This window comes from Gouania willdenowi, chromosome 3 (genome assembly GCF_900634775.1).
Source record: "Gouania willdenowi chromosome 3, fGouWil2.1, whole genome shotgun sequence".
NCBI lineage: Eukaryota > Metazoa > Chordata > Actinopteri > Blenniiformes > Gobiesocidae > Gouania > Gouania willdenowi.
This window is the reverse complement of record NC_041046.1, coordinates 26,454,355-26,473,830: the sequence shown is the minus strand read 5'-3', so window position 1 is coordinate 26,473,830 and position 19,476 is coordinate 26,454,355. Positions and strand designations below refer to the sequence as shown.

At 39.2% G+C, this 19,476-nt stretch overlaps 1 protein-coding gene across 9 annotated transcripts in view; it reads left to right on the top strand.

Annotated features, from left to right (window-relative positions):
• tjp1a (tight junction protein 1a) overlaps positions 1 to 17,852 on the top strand; it is a 142,701-nt gene extending 124,849 nt beyond the window's left edge. For 3 of the 9 annotated variants that reach the window (XM_028473229.1, XM_028473280.1, XM_028473272.1), the window contains 15 exons: positions 394 to 420; positions 2,476 to 2,558; positions 2,763 to 2,973; positions 3,852 to 3,952; positions 4,041 to 4,391; positions 5,254 to 5,505; positions 6,593 to 7,429; positions 7,736 to 7,818; positions 8,470 to 8,643; positions 8,901 to 9,007; positions 9,122 to 9,381; positions 10,242 to 10,396; positions 10,475 to 10,695; positions 12,457 to 12,600; positions 16,227 to 17,852. In XM_028473229.1, the coding sequence (XP_028329030.1) occupies positions 394 to 420; positions 2,476 to 2,558; positions 2,763 to 2,973; positions 3,852 to 3,952; positions 4,041 to 4,391; positions 5,254 to 5,505; positions 6,593 to 7,429; positions 7,736 to 7,818; positions 8,470 to 8,643; positions 8,901 to 9,007; positions 9,122 to 9,381; positions 10,242 to 10,396; positions 10,475 to 10,695; positions 12,457 to 12,600; positions 16,227 to 16,321 (3,101 nt within the window). In that variant the 3' untranslated portion in view covers positions 16,322 to 17,852. The remainder of the gene's footprint in view (positions 1 to 393; positions 421 to 2,475; positions 2,559 to 2,762; positions 2,974 to 3,851; positions 3,953 to 4,040; positions 4,392 to 5,253; positions 5,506 to 6,592; positions 7,430 to 7,735; positions 7,819 to 8,469; positions 8,644 to 8,900; positions 9,008 to 9,121; positions 9,382 to 10,241; positions 10,397 to 10,474; positions 10,696 to 12,456; positions 12,601 to 16,226) is intronic. The other 6 variants (XM_028473258.1, XM_028473249.1, XM_028473297.1 and 3 more) reach the window with 6 other exon arrangements.
• Positions 17,853 to 19,476: the final 1,624 nt, after the last annotated feature.

Below are 19,476 nucleotides of genomic sequence, written 5' to 3'. Positions count from 1 at the left end.
CACGATACTAAGCCTATTTCTTCAAAAATATTTTTGCTCACCAAGCCCCACTTTAGCCATGAGTTCCTTTAAAAGCTCTCCCCACCGTCGGATGTTCCCAGCGTGTTGTTGGGTGTGCTAGTCAGGTTGATCAGGTTGTTTCATTGCTGTCGTTCATTGTTTCTCTTCTTCTTACTCACTCTTCAGACCTGAAGCAGAGCCAAACTTTCATATTCATATTAGTCCTCATCTCCCAGCTCCTAAAATGAATGGGTTGTTTTCATTTGGTATTGAATTTCAGTAATCACCATGAACAACCCCTCATGGCAGTGCAAACAAACTCCCACTCAGCACACATAGAAAATGTATCTTCGTTACTTAATGTTTGTGTTACTTTTTTTTTTTTTTTTTCAGAAACACAGCAACCACAAGGAGGGGAAAGTATGTCATTTAGTGCATTTGTATATATTTCATTTGGTTCATTGAATGGCAGTAAAAGTGTGAACGGGTCTGTGGTGACTAGCTACTTTTCTGTGTATAAATTAATTACATGTGGGGGATGCGCACTAACAACAAGGAAGACTTGGAACAAATATATTTAATATGACAGACTCATGATTACAATTACTTTGCTTGAGGAAGGGGTCAGCATTGATCAACAGGCTCCTTGTCTCTGAGATGTAAATAAAAGGACACCATTAAGAAAGCTAAACTTGTGTTTACCGTCCAATGATTAAACCGTGTGTCACTGTGATATCCTCCTGTCGCTGAAGATGATGACAAACTGAAAGTCTGAATTTATCCTATTTATGCAAAGCACAAAAGATTTTCAATTCAGGGAAAATTTAGCAACATGAAGCTTATTTTAGAATACATTTTTACTCATTTGAATCTTACATCATTATTTTCCGTTTAATATGGCTCTGCAAAATGTATTTTTGCATTCAAATGTAGTGATACTGACACAAATAATATGATAGTTCTCTAACTTGGCAAAACTTAATAAATTTGGCATTTACAAAAAGTATTAAGTAATTAATTAAAGTTTGAAAATGTAAATGAAAGTAATATGTCAACTGAGTTAATAGTCTTTAACCCTGAACCAGATAAATTCAGATGTGTGGATGTTTTTCCCAAGGTAAATGTAAGTGCTTTTATTTTGAAAAAAGAATCGAACATTTTAAAAAATGTTCTGAGTGATGTAAGTTATAACATTTGCAAATCAAGACTCGATATGAACAGTAAAAATTGTCATTAGAAACATTAACTTAGTTGTTAAATGTATGTTATTAAAAATAAGCTATTTGATTTTGGGGGGAAAAAAATCTTCAACTTTTTGTTTATTACATCAAATATATTAGGACTGGGGTATATCACACTGACGTTGGGGTCACGTGTATCAACTAAGGAAAAGTTGACTAAATTATCTAAATAGTAATATTAATAATAATAATTCTACTGTAAGTACAACTCAATGAACTAATTCAGGTATGCCAATATGTATCTCATCTGGTATTAAAGTAACTATATGCGAGATGTTGGTGTGTTCCAGCAACTTCTGTTTGTCTAGAAATGTAAACAGAGTGAATCAGAATTCAAACAAGTGCAGTGATTAAACATTATTTCAGTCTGAATTTGAATTTTATTTTTGGCAGACGTGCAAAAAGTAGCTTCCGCCACAAAATGCCAAACGGAGTGTGTCACATGACTCAATTTTTGTGTGCGCACAACAAAAGCTCTCTTAGGGATGAGTGGAAACAGTGTGTTTATTTTCCAGCTGCAGAAAAACGAGGACCATACTGTATTGTAACAATTGTGGTTTAACATGGCTGCACATGCTTGAACCTCACATGCATGGCTATATTAATTTGCTAAAATGCTTGTAATGATCAGTGTTTGCAGGTTGTAGATCCTATTAGAAAATGAAGCGTGGCCTAAGATGTGATTTGAGTGTTACTGTAGTGAACGTCCTGCTGAGACTGAACCTCTCTTGGACCTTGTGTTTCTAGGCAGGAAACCATTGCTTATCTTTGTTTGATTCATAAACCCCTCCTCACATCATTGCTTAAATCCCCAAAGCTTACAATGACACAGTCGTCTTAATAATCCCAAATGACCCCTCTGCTCTTGTATATGCATATTTGATATTAGTGTTCCTCGCACAGCACATTCCCTGCATCATTATTTTTACAGCTACATGCACTTGCACACAAATAACCACTGAAAACACCATAAATCTGCACAAAATGCCAAATGACTGCTGCATGAATTGGCTGCTGTCTTCAGTTAATTTGCGTTAAACAGTTTTTTTTAATTTAGTAGATGTACACTTGTCGTATCCCATATAAAGTGTGTTTTTTCGTTTTTACTGTTTCTTTTTATGGGAGTCGACAACTGCACACTACCAGGTTGTCTAATGAGGGCATAGCCTGTGTTTATTGTTTGAGCCAATTACATTTTTTTTTTTTGATGTAATGCAATAACTGTCTTCCACAGAGAGCGAACCGAGGGACGCTGGAACTGACCAGAAAAGCACTGGCATCATTCGCCTGCACACCATTAAACAGATCATTGACAGAGTGAGTGAAAGAAAAATAACATATAGGAATGATGGGGTTTGACTGTAGCATCTTTTACATTTGTTATTTGTTTTAAGTACTAAAAACATGCTACCATTGGCTCACTGCTGCCCTCTGGTGTGTTGTGTTGCCTAACACTATCTCAACTGAATTTGCAAAACCTTAATATTGACTTTATTGTTGTTGTTTTCACTGTCAATAAAGGACAAGCATGCAGTGCTGGATATCACCCCGAATGCAGTGGACCGTCTTAACTATGCCCAATGGTATCCAATTGTGGTGTTTCTTAATCCAGACACCAAGCAGGGTGTGAAGAACATGAGGACCCGCCTCTGCCCAGAATCCAGGAAGAGTGCGAGGAAGCTTTACGAACGTGCCCTCAAGTTGAGGAAGAACAACCAACACCTTTTTACCAGTAAGTTGAATGGGAGGGACACAAGCTACTGAGTAGATCCAGTTTCACAGGAAGACACAGATATATATATATATACTCATGGTGTCGAACGTGATTTTTACAGTGTTGTTGATCTTGCTTTTCCAGGTACTTCTGTAAAAAAAAACATCCTAGAAAAGCTTCTGAAGTGCAACATACGAGTCCTTTAATATTGTGTGATATAAATATGTTTCAAACAACACATTCATTTTTTGTCGTATTGGTTATTTTTTGAACGAGATCAGTTTATTTAATTTCACGTACCACACAACCTTTCATGGCTTTCGTCTGTACATTTACTGTCAGTTAACAGTACTGTACAGTGAGCCTTGTTTGGTAAATTGCTATTAAAAGCTAAAATTTAGAGTTCTAAAACTATATATGTTAATTCTGGATAGTGGTTAAGCAATAATGCATTACAGTGCTGAAGCAAACAGCTCGGTTAATAATAATAATAATAATAATAATAATAATGCATTGGATTTTATATATTGCTTTTTCATAGACACTCAAAATGCTTGACATTGTTGCATTATTCTTTCACTCCACACACGGTGGTGGTAAGCTACTATTGTAGCCACAGCTGCCCTTTGGTAGACTGACAGAAGCGAGGCTGTCATAGTGCACCATTAGTCCCTCTGACTCACTCACTCATACTAGGCAATGTGGGTGAAGGGCCTTACCCAAGGACACAACAACAATGACGTGCATAGAGCGGGATTCGCACCCCAACCCTTCCGTTATTAGAAGGTCCACTCTACCACTGAGCCACGGTTGCCCTAATTGTGATATTTGTTAAATGATTACCTTCATTCCTTCATGATTATTGTAATTATCTCTTCTCTTTTTTTTGTATTTAGCCACCATTAACTTGAACAGCATGAATGATGGTTGGTTTGGAGCATTGAAGGAGATTATCCAGCAGCAACAGAATCAGTTGGTGTGGGTTTCAGAGGGCAAGGTAAGATAAGACATAGAAATGCAATCATCTATAATCATCTGTGTTTTGTGTTCTGACCTCTTTTCTCTGGTTTTCCTGCACTCCATAGGCTGATGGGGCAACTGAAGATGACCTGGACATCCACGACGACCGTTTATCTTACCTCTCAGCACCAGGCAGTGAGTACTCCATGTACAGCACCGACAGCCGCCACACCTCCGACTATGAGGACACGGACACCGAGGGGGGAGCCTACACCGACCAGGAGCTGGACGAGACGCTGAATGACGATGTAGGTCCACCGACGGAGCCTGCCATCACACGCTCCTCTGAGCCTGTCCGTGAGGACCCGCCCGTCATCCAAGAGCCCCCGGGCTACGCTGCCTACCCACACACAGTGCAGCCGGAAATCCTGAACCGCATCGACCCTGCTGGGTTCAAGGCGCCAGCGACACAGCAGGTAGCGTTTCTGAGGGCTGTACGTCTTCCCTGTTGTCTGGAGGACGTGGTGTGCGTTAGGAGGGTTTTCTGGAGGCGTTATTGAAGGCACTTTATTTATTCTTTCAATCTTCTATTACCAAATAATATGAGTGGGCAAGTGAAGCATTTGTAGCCAGCTATTTATCATAATAATTATTCTAAATATTTAATATATATGAACAACTATATTTATTATATAACTGTCTTTTTTGTGCAGGTATTTTATTTTCATAGAGAAGTGGAACTCAGTATTGCTGTGACTCTTGTACCCTGTATTACCACAAGTTGTCTTAAAGGTGTGACTGTTGCTAATAACAGTAGTTATTCATGTGTGTGTACTACTACTACTCACCTATGTGCACTTGTTGCCTTTGTCCTTACCTTTCAAACTGTGACCGTATGGCACCTGGGAATATTACATGCATGTCAATAATGCTCTTGTAATCCAGTGTACCTGTGACATGTATTAATTCTTATGCAATTGGCAGTTGTGAAATCCAGATCTAAACTTTTTTGTCTGGTGGTGTGTGTCTGTGTGTGTGTGTGTGTGTGTGTGTGAACAAACTTATATAAGTTGAAATTACAAGTTATTGTATTGTAAACATAGCAAATCACATTAGTACTTACTAACAATAAAAGGTTTGTCTTGCTGCTAATTCCAAACTTCACATGGCATTGTTTAATCTGAAATTAGTGATGGGAGCAAAACGTTGAAGGTTCGTCTGTGGAAATTGTTGTATTGGTTAGCAAATGATAGTAAATGGGCTGATGAGTATGACTTGTTAGTACTTCACCGTGGTGTGTCAGCGCGTGTTATTAAACATTTCTGAACCACTTCACAGAAAGCAGAAGCTGCTGCCGTCCCTAGCGTCTCTCCGCAGCCTGAGTCCCTGACTGAGACATTGCCCCCTGCTGTCGACGTAACAGTAAAAACTGTAGGGGGCCTGAGCCCCTATGAGGCTCCAGCATCTCCATACAGCCAGTCAAGCCCTAAACCTGAGGCAGGTTCACTTAGGAGGCCCACCCCTGAGCTAGCCCCTCAGAGCATCACACCAGAGCCTCCCCAACCTGGACCAGCCAGTTCAGAAACAAAGGTACCTCGTCACTGGATGCTGCGTGACCTGGCCTGGCTCGGCTCGGCTCAGTCTGACCAGGCTGACCTCCTATGCTGCTGCTGCTGCTGCCTATCTACCTACCTATATCTACCTTGTTTTGCTGCCACGCTTCTCTTTCTCTCTCCTTCTGCTCCTGCATGTTTGCTGACCACAGCGTTGAAGAGACAGAGCTTTGTGTCTGTGTGTTTGTAGAGTGTTTAGGATTCTGTATGCTGGCGTGTGCACATTTCACTATGTGAGCAGATGCTGGTAAACAACAGTCAGCATGGAGGTGATGACTGCGCAGAAACGCTTACCAATGAGAGAGCAGTGGAACTCCTGCAGCTCTCACTGTTGCTTATCTTTGCATGGCTGAAAACCGTTTGTTAACTATTAGAAGTACATTTGTTTGCTCCGTATTTATTACTGCAAAGGCCTTCTTTCTTTGTGAAAGTAACCATTAATTTTTCAATCACCCCTCACTCTGTTCTGCATATAACTTCAGGCAGGTGAAGTCTGGTATTTACCAGAATAGGGTGTATAGTTAATGGGTACTTCTAAGATTTACATTTTATATTTATTTTGTACAACATGTATGTGTTTGCTTGTATTGTAAAGCATTAATGTGTATTATTGCCTTAAAATTGCATCAAGACAATGGGTATCTTGTGTAATACTGTCCATGCCAAGCGGCCCATAATTTGTGGCAGTTTTTGCTGCAATGTGATATTTTGCCCTTTGAATGCATGACCAAAAAGGCCCATTGTTTTGTTGCATCTTAACAACTTTAATTTAAATGTGTCTGTTAAACCCTGTGTTTCAAAGCTGCAACAATTCGGCTGTGCTGCTTTTTTTCCCTGTTTTTGTTGTTTTTGTGCTATCTGACGAGTAACTCCTCCCTCTCAGATTCTCTATTTCAGGTCTTTTTCTCCTCATTTCCTTTCCTACAGTTAATCTGGATTTCTTTGAGCATTACCTTACTCTTTCTTGGATATTAGTGAATTCAGTTTTTGTCACATTCTTTATGCATTTCACGCAGAAAGCGTTGAATGCTAACCTTTGACCCTGGTGTGCGTTTGGTTGGCAGGTGTTTCAGAAGGATCCGTACAGCACAGACAGCACAGGCAGAAGTGGCTACAGCACCAAACCTGTGGCCTACAACCCTCAGCAGGGGTACAACCACGATCAACAGCCATACAGAGATTATGACCACCCACCTAGTCGCTATGATGTCAGCAGCAGTGGAATTAGCAGCGGTGGTGGTTACCTTGAACCAAAGCACCGAAACTACGACTCATACCCACCCAACGAGAACAGTGTGCCTCACTACGACCAGCAATCCTGGAACCCCTACAACCAGTCGCTATCCACTGCCAACGCCCAGGCCTATGATCCCCGTTTGCCTTACGGCAACGGCCCCGACTCCCAGTACACACCTCCCGTGCGCTACGACGAGCCACCACCTCCGCACGGGTTTGACGGCCGCCCACGCTACGGTAAACCCACGGGGCCAGCCCCGGTCCGCTTTGATGAACTGCCACCTCCAGCTCCAGTGTCCGATCTGCATTACGAACACGACTCTCACTTGAGCACTTACCCGTCTTCAGGTCGCCCCTCTGAACCTGCAGGAGCACGGCCAGCCTATAACCAAGGCCCAGCACCACAGCAAAGAGGCTACAAACCTCCTCAGTATGACCCCACGCCTGTGAACTCTGAAACCAGTATCACACCACCTCCTAAAGCTGAGGCCCCCTCGCCTTCTTATGTAGACATTTCAAAGCCTACAACCCTTAGAGAAGAGCCCCAGGAAGATGACCCCGCCCTGCGGCCTCAGTCAGTCCTAACTAGGGTCAAAATGTTTGAGAACAAACGCTCTGTGTCCGTGGACCGAGCTAGAGATTCTGGAGATTCATCTGGAAACAGGGTAATCCATTTTTCTGCAGTTTGTTACTTATGACTAATGCTATATATTCTTAAATCTGTGTTTTTTAGGGTACACAATTATGCAGCACACTATTAAAGTAAAAAATTATAAAAACGTAACATTGTTTTTCAGTGAAGAATACCATTACATTGTGTTACATTATTACATAAGTACATAGAATAAAATTAACTACTGAACTGGTTATTTAGATAAAGTGTGATACATCCTACCTGCAAGCCATACAAATTATCCTCATAAATTACAAGAGTTCTAATGTTTTAGAGTGTTTTGTTTCCTCTCTTCCAGGCAGCAGATTTACCTTTAAAATCAGGTGGAGTAATGCCAAAAGCAAATTCTCTGAGCAACCTGGATCAAGAGAAGACCTTCAGGTAGAGCATACAGATGTGACGCTTGGCTTTCTATTCATACTTTTAGTAACTAAACCAAGAGTCTGCAACGTGTATTCTCAAAGGAGCCATTTTTCCTCATCTCACCTCGATTAAAGTCCTTCCAGAGCCAGAAAAATGTTTTTTTCAGTTGATGTTTTTGTTGGACTACGTGAAATATCTTTAATTTGATCACATGATCATGTCGGTCAACACATACTAATTGCTTATTTCTTGCAACGTATCAAGGGTGCATGTTACGCCAGCACATTGGCAGTTAATTCAATATTTTCCCACACAAATAAATTCGCAATTTTCTTCCAGAATAGTCTTTTTGTTGGTTTAGTTTCTTATCTTACCAGGGTTTTAAAACCTAAGGTTAGCCACAGGTGCAAGGAAAGTTGATGGTCTGTAGAGGTTTTAGGAGGTGAAGTAGAGAGGTGGCAGATTTATTGCACCATGCGATTTATTTTTAGTTTGACAAATTTGTTATATTGTGATTTTATTTGGTGTCAATGACATTTATCATTAATTCCCTTTGTTATGAATAAAAATGCATTATTTTAATATTTTTAATAGGTACTGTTTAGGGAGCCATTGCAAAGAACTGAACCCCTGAAAAAAACAATGAATGTTTCTGTTTTTACAAACCAGAGCACCAGAGCCTCAGAAGCCACAGTCCAAAGTCACTGATGATATAGTGCGCGCCAATCATTACGACCCTGATGAAGATGAAGATTATTACAGGAAACAACTGTCGTACTTTGACAGACTTCAGACCGGTCCGAACAAACCACAAGCACAAAGCAGCAGCAGCAGCTATTCCAAGTAAGATGAACATGGGACTACTCAATGTTGTTTTTTTTAATCATTTATATTCATTTATATTGATTATATCATACTGTATATCCCTTTAAAACACAAGCGATTGAGGTGGAATTGCTCTTAATGGACAAGAAGATAATGATTTAGTTCATCTTAAGCAAGCAGAAACCCTTGAGTGTTCTTTAACCTTTTGGCAAAATTATGTTTTGTTTGTTGTTTTCTAACACAAATTCTTGTCATGGTTTTGTCTGGTCATACAGGACTGAGTCAATAGAGAAACTGAATCCAGCAGACAAAAAATATGACCCCGTTCCCCAGGTGACACCATCTTTCCCACCAGCCACACTGCCAAAACCCACACCTGAAGGTAAAAACCCCCCAAAAAACCTCCAGGTTCAGATTGTAACTGTGAACATATGCAGATGTCTGTGTAAAGTGTGAGACTTTCCTTTGGCTGACCTGCTCCTGACTATTTCTCCAGCCAAGCCTTCTGTACGAGAGGACACAGTCCAGACAAACATTCTGCCTCATAAAAGTTTCCCTGAAAAGTCTCCAGTTAACGGTAACAGCGCACAACCCCAGAAGACGGTCACCAGTGGCGGAGCTCCAGCATCATCCAGTTACAACCGTTACGTGCCCAAACCCTACACCGCCTCGGCCAGGCCCTTCGCTCGCAAGTTCGAGAGCCCGAAATTCAACCACAACCTTTTGCCTAATGACAAGCAGGATTCTGCACCAAAGGTAAATGTTTTCACCAGAAGTCACGTAGCATGTATGAGGAGCTGAGCTTGTCGTCTCCATGTTGTTGTATTTGAAGTGACGTAAATCTGATTTGGCATCATGTTGTTTTCAGGCTCAGGTATTTCTTAATTTGTTCATGGAAAAATACCTTTGTATCAACATTTGGAAGAGTTTGCATCAGAGCTGTTTGATTAGACTTCTAACATATTAGGTTAACGCTCACTATTTACTTACATACAGACTGACAGATTATAGGAGGCCATTCTATAAACATTGTAAATATGCAGTTTATTTAGTCGTTTATGGATTTCTTTCTAGTTGTTCTCCATAGCTCAAACAATGACATCAAACAAAACCTCTACATTGCAAATCTCTGCATTTTATAAGAGTTTATTAAAGCTTTTACAAAAACAGACAAGCAATGGATTCACTCTAATAAACAAGGAGCTGTAATGAATCTGATCCCTTTTCGGTTTTTATCCACAGAACATGTTTGTTATCACTCATTTGTAATACAAAAACCTAAGATCCTAACTAGTTAAATACACAGGTAGCTGTCTGTAGTAGCTGATCCAGACTAACTAGATTTACCTCCAGTTTTAGCTAAAGTTCTTGTTGGTGGAACCAAATGCTAAATGTTCTTTGACATTAATAAATGTTTATTTGATTAAAAATTTAAAAAAAAATCCTAACAAGTTACACATTTTCTTATATGTATTATTTTAATTAAAACTTAGTTCCTAAAATAAGTTTCATTCTGAGTTTTGAGAGTGAATCATAACCTGATACGTTACATTTTCAGTCCCTCCAGTCTCTTTTTTTGCACCCCTGTGTAACGTGTGTCCGACTGGTTGTAACAGGTCCGGAGCTCCAGTCCAGTCAAGCCTCAGAATCCCCCACAGCCCCAAAACACAGACCACGACAGCGGCCTGGACACCTTCACACGCACATTGGAGCACCGCTCAAAATACCAGCAAAACAACATCAACGCTGTGCCCAAGGCCATCCCAGTGAGGTAACAAGCTGGCTAACTACACATTCATTTCAGCTGTACTGGTTTGGATGGAAAGATGAAATGCGTCTTGTCTTCCAGCCCCAGTGCCTTGGAAGACGACGAGGATGAAGATGAAGGGCACACGGTGGTTGCTACTGCTCGTGGGATTTTCAACAGCAATGGTGGCGTCCTGAGCTCCATCGAGACAGGTGTCAGCATTATTATCCCACAGGGCGCCATTCCGGACGGCGTGGAACAGGAGATCTACTTCAAAGTGTGTCGAGACAACAGCATCCTGCCGCCACTCGATAAGGAGAAAGGTACCAGTCGCTGATAAAGGGACCGAGAGAGGAAGGATGACGTCTTTGATGAAAATATCTTTTGTGGATAATTTTTGTCTGTATGAATTTTTAGGTTTAAAACATATAAACGATTCTCAGGTAACAATTATAAGCTAAGCAGGCTCATAGAAGGCATCTTAGTCTATAACAGGGGTGTCAAACTCATTTCAGTTCACGGGCCAAATACGGAGCAGTTTATTTTAATTGGGCCACAGATTTTAGACTGGAAAATGAGTAATTTAATCATTATTGTGCTCTCGTTTGCACTTCCATGTATAAATAATATATAACATATGTACGTCACTGATAATATCAAAGCAACAAGTGACAGATATCAGTACCAGCAGGATGTTCATTTTCAACTTATCATTTATAATTTGAAGAAAATTGCAGAATTTGGGATAAATGTAGAGTTCTTTTAACTATTTCAGATTAAAAATGACTGCCATCATGTGACATAAGCATGGGGAAAATATGCTAACATATTGATATATTTTGGAGATATCTAGCTGAGATATCTACAACTGAATTAGTTGGTAATTTACACAATGATTCATAATTTCTTCGACTTTTTTGCTTTCTGCTGTGGGCTGTACTGAATGCTCTAAAGGGCTTGATTTGGACCCCGGGCCTTGGGTTTGACATGTGTGGTCTATAACAAAGTATGTAAACCTGTTTCAAACATATGAGACATTTCATGAAACATTTTAACATGTCAAGCAACCACTGCAATTAAAGAAATAAAACAAAACAAAAAACAATCACTGCAGTAAAAAAAACAAGGACTGCAAAAAATGGCAGAATAAGAACTCTCTGTCAACTACTAAAGGACACATTACTGCCACCTAGTGGCTCAATATTACCAAAGCATTTCATTGGTTTTATTTTTTGCACAAAAGCACAACACTTTTTTTTTTTTTTTTTTTTTTAAATAGCAGCTCTCATGAACAGCATAAAAATACAACAGTGCAAAAGTTGTAGGCTATAATAAAAAAAATAAGGAATTCAATATATACACAGTATATCTAAATACAATGGCCAGTATGGACAAAAATATTGCACAGTGAAAAAGGAATGTAACAGCGTTTCCTAGCGTTAATGTTTTTGATCAATAACCTATGAGCTGACTTAACCCTTGTGTTAACAAACGCAGAATGTTGTGTCTGCAACATGATTGGCTGGTTCCTACATACAGATACAAGTGTTTATCAATGTTGGAAAGAATTTAGCAGGGTCGCATTCCATTGTACAATATGGTTATTTAAGTCCTGGATGGGTAAATAGTGTGTGTGTGTGTGTGTGTGTGTGTGTGTGTGTGTGTGTGTGTGTGTGTGTGTGTGTGTGTGTGTGTGTGTGTGTGTGTGTGTGTGTGTGTGTGTGTGTGTGTGTGTGTGTGTGTGTGTGTGTGTGTGTGTGCGCGCGCGTGATTTTATTTCTTGTTTATATTATTTTGTACTTTCACTTATCTGATGAAGCATTTTTGCAGTAGTCAGCCTGGTCCTGAAGTGTTTCACATTCATGTGGAAAACATGTTGCTTAAGTGCACACAACTTGATTTGATTTAATTTAATATTCAGAAATGGGATTTTGAAGAGAATGCAGATATTTGGACAAGTTAAAAAGCTTTATTAAATTTATTAAATCGCTGAGTGCAGAAACAGTTATGAAAACATGAACATCTGCTGTTGATTTAGCATGTCAGAGATGTGAGTCCTCCTGACTGTCTGTTTGTGTTTGCAGGAGAGACACTGCTCAGCCCGTTGGTGATGTGTGGACCTCACGGCCTCAAGTTTTTGAAGCCGGTGGAGCTGCGCCTGCCTCACTGTGCGTCAATGACCCCTGATGGTTGGTCTTTTGCTCTAAAATCCTCTGACTCCTCGTCGGGTACGCTGGGCTTTCTCTGTTTCTCTGGGGTCGTTTGGGCTGGCTGTGTGACAAACTGATGGTTTCTGGTCACTTTTTAATGCAGATTTTACCCCTGAGTTCTGGTTGTCAGTGGAAATCTGACCAAATATTCACTGTCGGTGTCTGATTACCAATCCAGGTGTAAAATCTGCATTTTTCACACAATCATTGCTTTGGTTTCATTCATTTTCACTTTTAGATTAGTTGGCCATCACAACTCAGTAGTTACCTCACATGTAGCTGCTTTATTTATTCTTTTAGTTTTAAATTAATCCATTTAATCTGCTTTAATTAGTTTTTTTAAAAATTATTTTTATTGTTTATATTTATTTATTATTTTCAAAGTTATTTTCCCCTTCTTGCCTCATAGTCATCATTAACATGCATGCTCTAAATGCTTTGCTTTGTATTCATTTACCTTTCATCTGGTTAAGTTTCACATTGCATGTTTTCTATCTTCACTATGATTTTTCTCACAAAGCCAACCAAACCCTGACCTGAAGAGCAAACGTACTAATCATTTGGATCCTGTCAAAACCGACACTGCAACAGTATCAACAAGAAATCAAGTTTCGCAAAAGCGTCTTTTAGTTATCAAAATGCATGTTGTTTAAAATATAACTCTGTCTGTTAAATTTAAGGCCATTATAAGGAAAGAGAGAAGAAAATCAGTTCCTCTGTCTCCGTTTGACTTTGCATATTGTCATGTTTGATATAATCTTAAAATTCTGTCATCACAACAGCTAAATTACCAGATGATGTAACTATACTGTTGATTTTCCTTACAGCCCAAGTTAGAGCACCACAGCACAGAAACAGTATGTACTGAAAAATAAGTGTTTGATCCTGAAAAAAATGTTCAATCGCAGCTTTGCAGTCTTTAAATGAGTTGAGTATTATTAGTTCTCAAACAAGAGAAAGGCCCAAACTTTAATTCAGAAGTGAAACATCATCAAAGGAAAGGACGAGCAATGAAATTAGGCGAAGGTCATTCATTTCTACAGTTTTTCTTCTTGATATTGTCTTGCTCGTTCCTCATCTTCAGAAGCAGCGGTAACTCAGGATTAGCTGCTAATTAGCCCCTTTTTTTCAGGATCAGCCTATGACGGCTGAATGAGAAGTCTGCTCACGGCTGTCCAGCTGAATTGTAGGAGGATTATTAGCGCGCTGCATCGTAATCCTTTCTTTGTGCAGCTCTCCGGCCTCCTCCGGTCCCTTCTGTGGTTTTCTTCTCACTTTTTCATGCATTATATTTAAACTCCTTTTACTAAAACTCTGCTCTTCTCATCTTCACACTTTTGACAGGGACTTCACTGTTTTTAAGCCTGATTTTATGAATCATAGTCATGCAAAACACAACATTCCTGTGAAAATGAAAGAGTTATTGGAACACATTGTTAGATCTGTTTTCTGAAAAGTTTTGGACCAGAAGTGCATTTTTATTCCTTTGTGTCTTACACATACAGTACCTGCCAAGTGTCTATTTGCTCTATTTGCACACATTTACAAAGCCTCAAGTTAATCACTTAGTTTGACCACATCATTGGAGCTAAACTGGTTCACTATAAAACAGAATGTACAATAACTGAAGTGACTAAATACCAATAATTCTGTATTTAACAGGCTTTTCAACAATTTTCTGTCATTGTTTAAGTCATTTTAAATTTTGAAAGAAGTCCAGAAAGTGAATTTTTTTTTTTGTCAGTTAAAAGTGTCAAAGTTCAGATCTGGACGCACATTGTCCTAGATGTAATGATTGCAAATGGGTGGTTTCTTGTGTAAACCAACAATGACACAAATTGTCAGAATCAAATGTTTTGGAGCAGAAAGAAACAGAAAAGCAGACCTCCCTATCACTGATGGTGTGTTTAAGATAAATTCTGTTGATCCTAAATTCTTCAGGGAAAAACCACTCCTCAGAGACATGGCTGCAGTCAGGCTTTGTTAAAAGAAACCAAAGAAAAGACTTTAAAAGCCATCCTTAAAGAATGTTTTTCTACTCACCTTGTGTTGACATGAATGGTTCAAACGCTGATTGACCATCACAGTTTGCACAAATAACTGGTATTAGGTAGCTGAAGAGTGCTGGACAAAGACAGCACTGTAGAGTTTCTGTATTCTACTCTTTTAACCACAGTGAAGTGTCAATACTTCCACACGTAGCAGTGACATCCTCTCAAAGGTATCAGGCTGAATTTTGAGTAACACTCAAGTATCTGGATACAGAGTCATCAACACCAGGTGAGCCTTTTTCAAGGATTCAACCTGCCAACATCACACCAGAACAAAATCACTCTCAGATGATCAAATCATTGACTTTGGTTTTTTTTGGTTATTGGAGCAACTTGCTGAAGTCAGTTTGGCCATAAATGGTTTTTCAGTCAAGATCACTTTAGTCAAATTGTTTTATTTAGCATGCAGTTTATACTTGGTGGTAAGGCTCTGTTCTGGGAAGTCTCTGCCCTTCCAGCAGCTGTGTGGAAAGCCTGAAGCAAAGAAAACTCCCCCTTACTCTTCCATGTGCTACATGGAGAGGCATAAGCAGAGAGAGCGGTCAGCAGGACCCCCTGGAACGGAAGCACAGACATTAGATGCCAACAGAAGACACTGTTTAATTTGACAGAAGAGGAGGAGCTGAGGTGGGGGTGGGGGTTGTGAGGCGTTTGCGGACGAAGGGTCCGCAAGTAGGTGTGTTGCCGTGTTTTAAATGCAGCACTGAGATTAACTCTAACCAATGGGAAGCATGGAACACGATCAGCTGGATGATTAACTGAATTAGGAGATGGATGCTGTCATTTGTCGACAGCAAGTAGTGACAGCTGAAGAAGCTGCCAAGCTTGACTTCCGTGCCTGCCTGAGCTAACGCGATGTTCAATTTAATGCCAGGAACAAAGATTCAGTCACAGTTGCTTATACCGATGTCATCTTAAGCTTTAAATTTGTGCCTTCAAGTTAAACATTTTTCATAAAAACCACACAAAAAGAAAAGTGTTAAGAGCTGGGGACTTATAACGAGGATATTTAGTTGGGGGCGGAGCCTAGAATATTACATTCCTGTCAACACATCACAGCTTGCAGCAAAGAGATGTCTAACTGTTGTTAGAGCCAGCAAATGTTTTTATTCTGATGTCAAATGGACCACATTTTGGTTCTTGTACCAGAACCTGTCAGTGTGTTCAACAGCAGATATTAATACAGAGGCTAAATGCTGTTGTTCTGAACTAAGGGACTTTCTGACCACTTGGCTCCCGTCCCCCTGGCCTTCGTGTTTATTGGTGCAATTACACTCAGACCTCACACTGACTGAGGTTGCAGTCAGTAGCGTTCAATAAAAAGACAACAAAGCTTTTACTGCTCTGTTGGGTAGGTGTGTTGGGCTTTTAGCCACAAACTTGCACTTAGCATGGGTGGCAGACAGTAGTTGTTAACAGTTATCTCTGTAATCAGAGCACAGAGCAACAGTTCACGACTCCAAAGGTTTTGTGGCGCAATCAGAGGTTTACAGTAGAGTGTTGCTCATCAGATGCATTCCAGTGTTGATATTTGACTTGGAAAAACAGCTGTGGAGCTGCTATTGCTAACGGTGCCCATCTGTCTATCCCCAGGTGACCCAAAAAGCTGGCAGAACAAGTCTCTCCCAGGAGACCCCAACTACCTGGTGGGGGCCAACTGCGTCTCTGTGCTCATTGACCACTTTTAAGGATGGAGCGGAAAGTGACAGAATGTGGAAGGACGAGCGGGAAATGAAGGAGACGAAGACGCACTACACATGTACTGACATTCCACGCTTACATAAGACACATTTGACAAATGAAGAAGACCAAGCCGGTGCTATTTACTGCACCAATGGATGAAGGCCAGAGGCTGACGAAGGTCCAGTTTTGATGTGAATTGAACGTTTGATGCATGCCCCAAGTCATTGAAGATTATATAAGCGATGTGTAATGTAATTATTAGATGAATGAAGATGGATGGATGTCTTTGGAGCCTGTGTCAGTATATTTAAGCTATATATGCTCACAGTATATATAGTAGATTAGAGGTTTGCTACAAGCTGTAACCATGAATTTAAAGAATTTGCTATTCCTAAAAGAGGGGACTGAAAATGAGCTTGTTTTTTTTTTTTTTATATATATATCTTCAAGGTGACTTTTTTTTTTTGTTGTTGAAGGTTTGAGTCAGGTGATGATTACTGAACGTGGGCTGAATATGGATCCAAGCAGCACACTTTTACAGATACCTTTTCTTCCTTCTTTCCTTTCTTCCTCTCATTTCTCCCATGGATGCTTTGTAGTTTAGCTTTGATTATCACGTCTCTCCTTCCAGCCTGAGGGAGATCTATGCATGTTCTTTACTCAGGTCCAGTAGACTCATAACATCTTCATTCCCTCTGCCATTTCCTCCCTTTCTTATCTCCTCTTTGTGCGCTCGTGCACTCACACATCAATAAGGAGTGATGCCTTATCTGCAGATTCACTTTTCATCCAAAAAAAAAAAAAAGATGTTATGATATTTTGTCATGATGTCATTTGTTTTTGCCATGTTTTGTAAACCTGAGTTATAAATGAACTTGGGTTGAGCACAGAATAACGGTTAATAAATGATATTTTATCTGCTATGCATTACTTCAGATAAAAGAGAAAACAAAAAAACGAAGCGGCTGTAAATAAAGCTCGCACATTGCCTTGTTTCTTTAGTTTGTAAATGAACTTTTTGTATTTTTTTTTTTTTTTTTTGTATAAAACTTAGAAAAACATGTTTTAAAAAGCAAAAGAAAGCACGGTTGTGTGTGGTTTATTTTTTATTTTTTTCTTCTTTTTGTATTTCTGATATACACTCAAGCCTTGGAGTTGTATCCTAAAAGTAACAAGTCACATCTTTTCTACCGATATTCTGACGCTCTAAAAAAAATAAATAAATAGAGGTGACGGTCAGGAAAGCAGTTGGGCTATGATGCATTTAAAACATGTTCTTTTCAAAAAGATGTGCTCTCTAAGTGTCCCCCTCACTGACTTGTGATACTGGATGCTGTATTGTGTGCCCTTAAATGTATTTTTGTACTAATAGACAATATATTATGTATGGCACACCAGTACTGTTTTTATTTTTTAGACATAACAGCTTTAACTGGATATTAGCGCTACACGAATGGCTGACTTTTGTTTTTTCTCCCTCTGCGACACAATTTTCATTATACCACTGTATTAAAGAATAATTTTTTTTCAAATAAAGAGTGAATCGTGTGATTGAATTCTGACCGAAGAATTTAGATTGTCCCGTGCAGGGAAAGGACAATTTAGGTCAAAAAATTATTTAAAATATTTTATTCAAGTTATTTTTGTAATTCATTGTTATTTGTAGAGCAATTTGTTTAATTCTTCTAAAATTTTAAAAATTAGTTTTATCATAGCATATCTGTAAAAAGGTGGAGATAAAGTAGCAAAAATTACATGAAAAATTGGTTTACTGCTACAAAAATTATTTAATGAAGTCATAGGTGAAAGCCTGGTGTTAAAACCATATGTTGGTAAAATACTAGTATATTATATAGTCTTTAACACCAGATGGCAGTAATGAGCTATTTTATATGTTTTCTCCCCCCCACGACATGAATTTCTGTTTGGAGTTACAGGCTCACAAGGCAATTATGCCTCCTTATGCATTGATTCTATTGTAGGAAAACAAATGAAATCACCAGAAGAAATTTTGTGATTTCATGTCCTAATTGTTCAATTTGAATCACATAATTTGATGTCTTTGGCAATATTAGATAATACTCTATTCATCGCTGTTAAAAGACAAAACTGAAAATAATGCATTCATGTTTAAAGTCATCTTTTTTATTCAATCCATCCAATATCCACCTGATTATTTGTACTGAACGCTATAATTATATGCAGAATAAATTATATTAGAATTTTAGAAATGATGTGCATTGTTTGATTTTTTTTTTTTTTTTTTCTCCATCTTTACAAATGTTGTACAGATCTTGCCCACTGTCGGGAAAAATGGGGGAAACGCCAATCCATATTTCATATCTGAGGGAACTCATTTAAAGGCGGAGTCTGCAGTCCCATTAAAAGAAAACTTTTTGTTATACTGGGAGAAATGGTCCTTCTGTACTGAGAGTATTAAATACATTACGTGTTCAGAAAAAGGAACAAAAGCAATCAGACCTAGGTAGCCTCCTGTAAAACCTCTGACCAATCCCTGCCATCCGGTCCGAATGGAACGAACCAATCAGATGTCTTTATGTCATGTCCCGCCCACGCATCCCTCTGTCCCTCCCTTCTCCTGTGTGCACACTCATCACCTTTGGAACACAAATGAGGATATGTAGGACCTGAGAAGTGATGCGCAGATTCCTATCTTTCTTTTGGACAGCTCAGCATTTATTTTGCTTCGGGGGGGGATTTGTTATTTTTACATCAGATGTGCGTTCAAGGTTGTGGGGGTGTGGCTTATGTGGCTCTATAGTGAGTGACTTCACTAAAACACTGTGTTTATAACTAAACCTCAAAGTTTTTTCTGGCATGAGTCTGGGTTAAAACATTTTTTTAGTTCGGCATGCCTTGATTGTGGGTGGGACTATAAAATCTCCAAAGAAGAACTTATGCTATGCCAACTATTAGGAGTGTAACGAAATACTCAAATCACAATACGATCCAAAATACAACATAGGGCTCACGATACGAAATACCATACAATTTCCAAAATGAAAGAAAAAAACACATTTTTGTTGATAAAAAAATACAAAAAACTATTTCACTGCAAAAGTAGAAGACAGTGTGGGAGTGTTTTGCTTCACAAATAAAGAGTGAAAACATATTTATATCAATCTAACTGTGTGTTTTT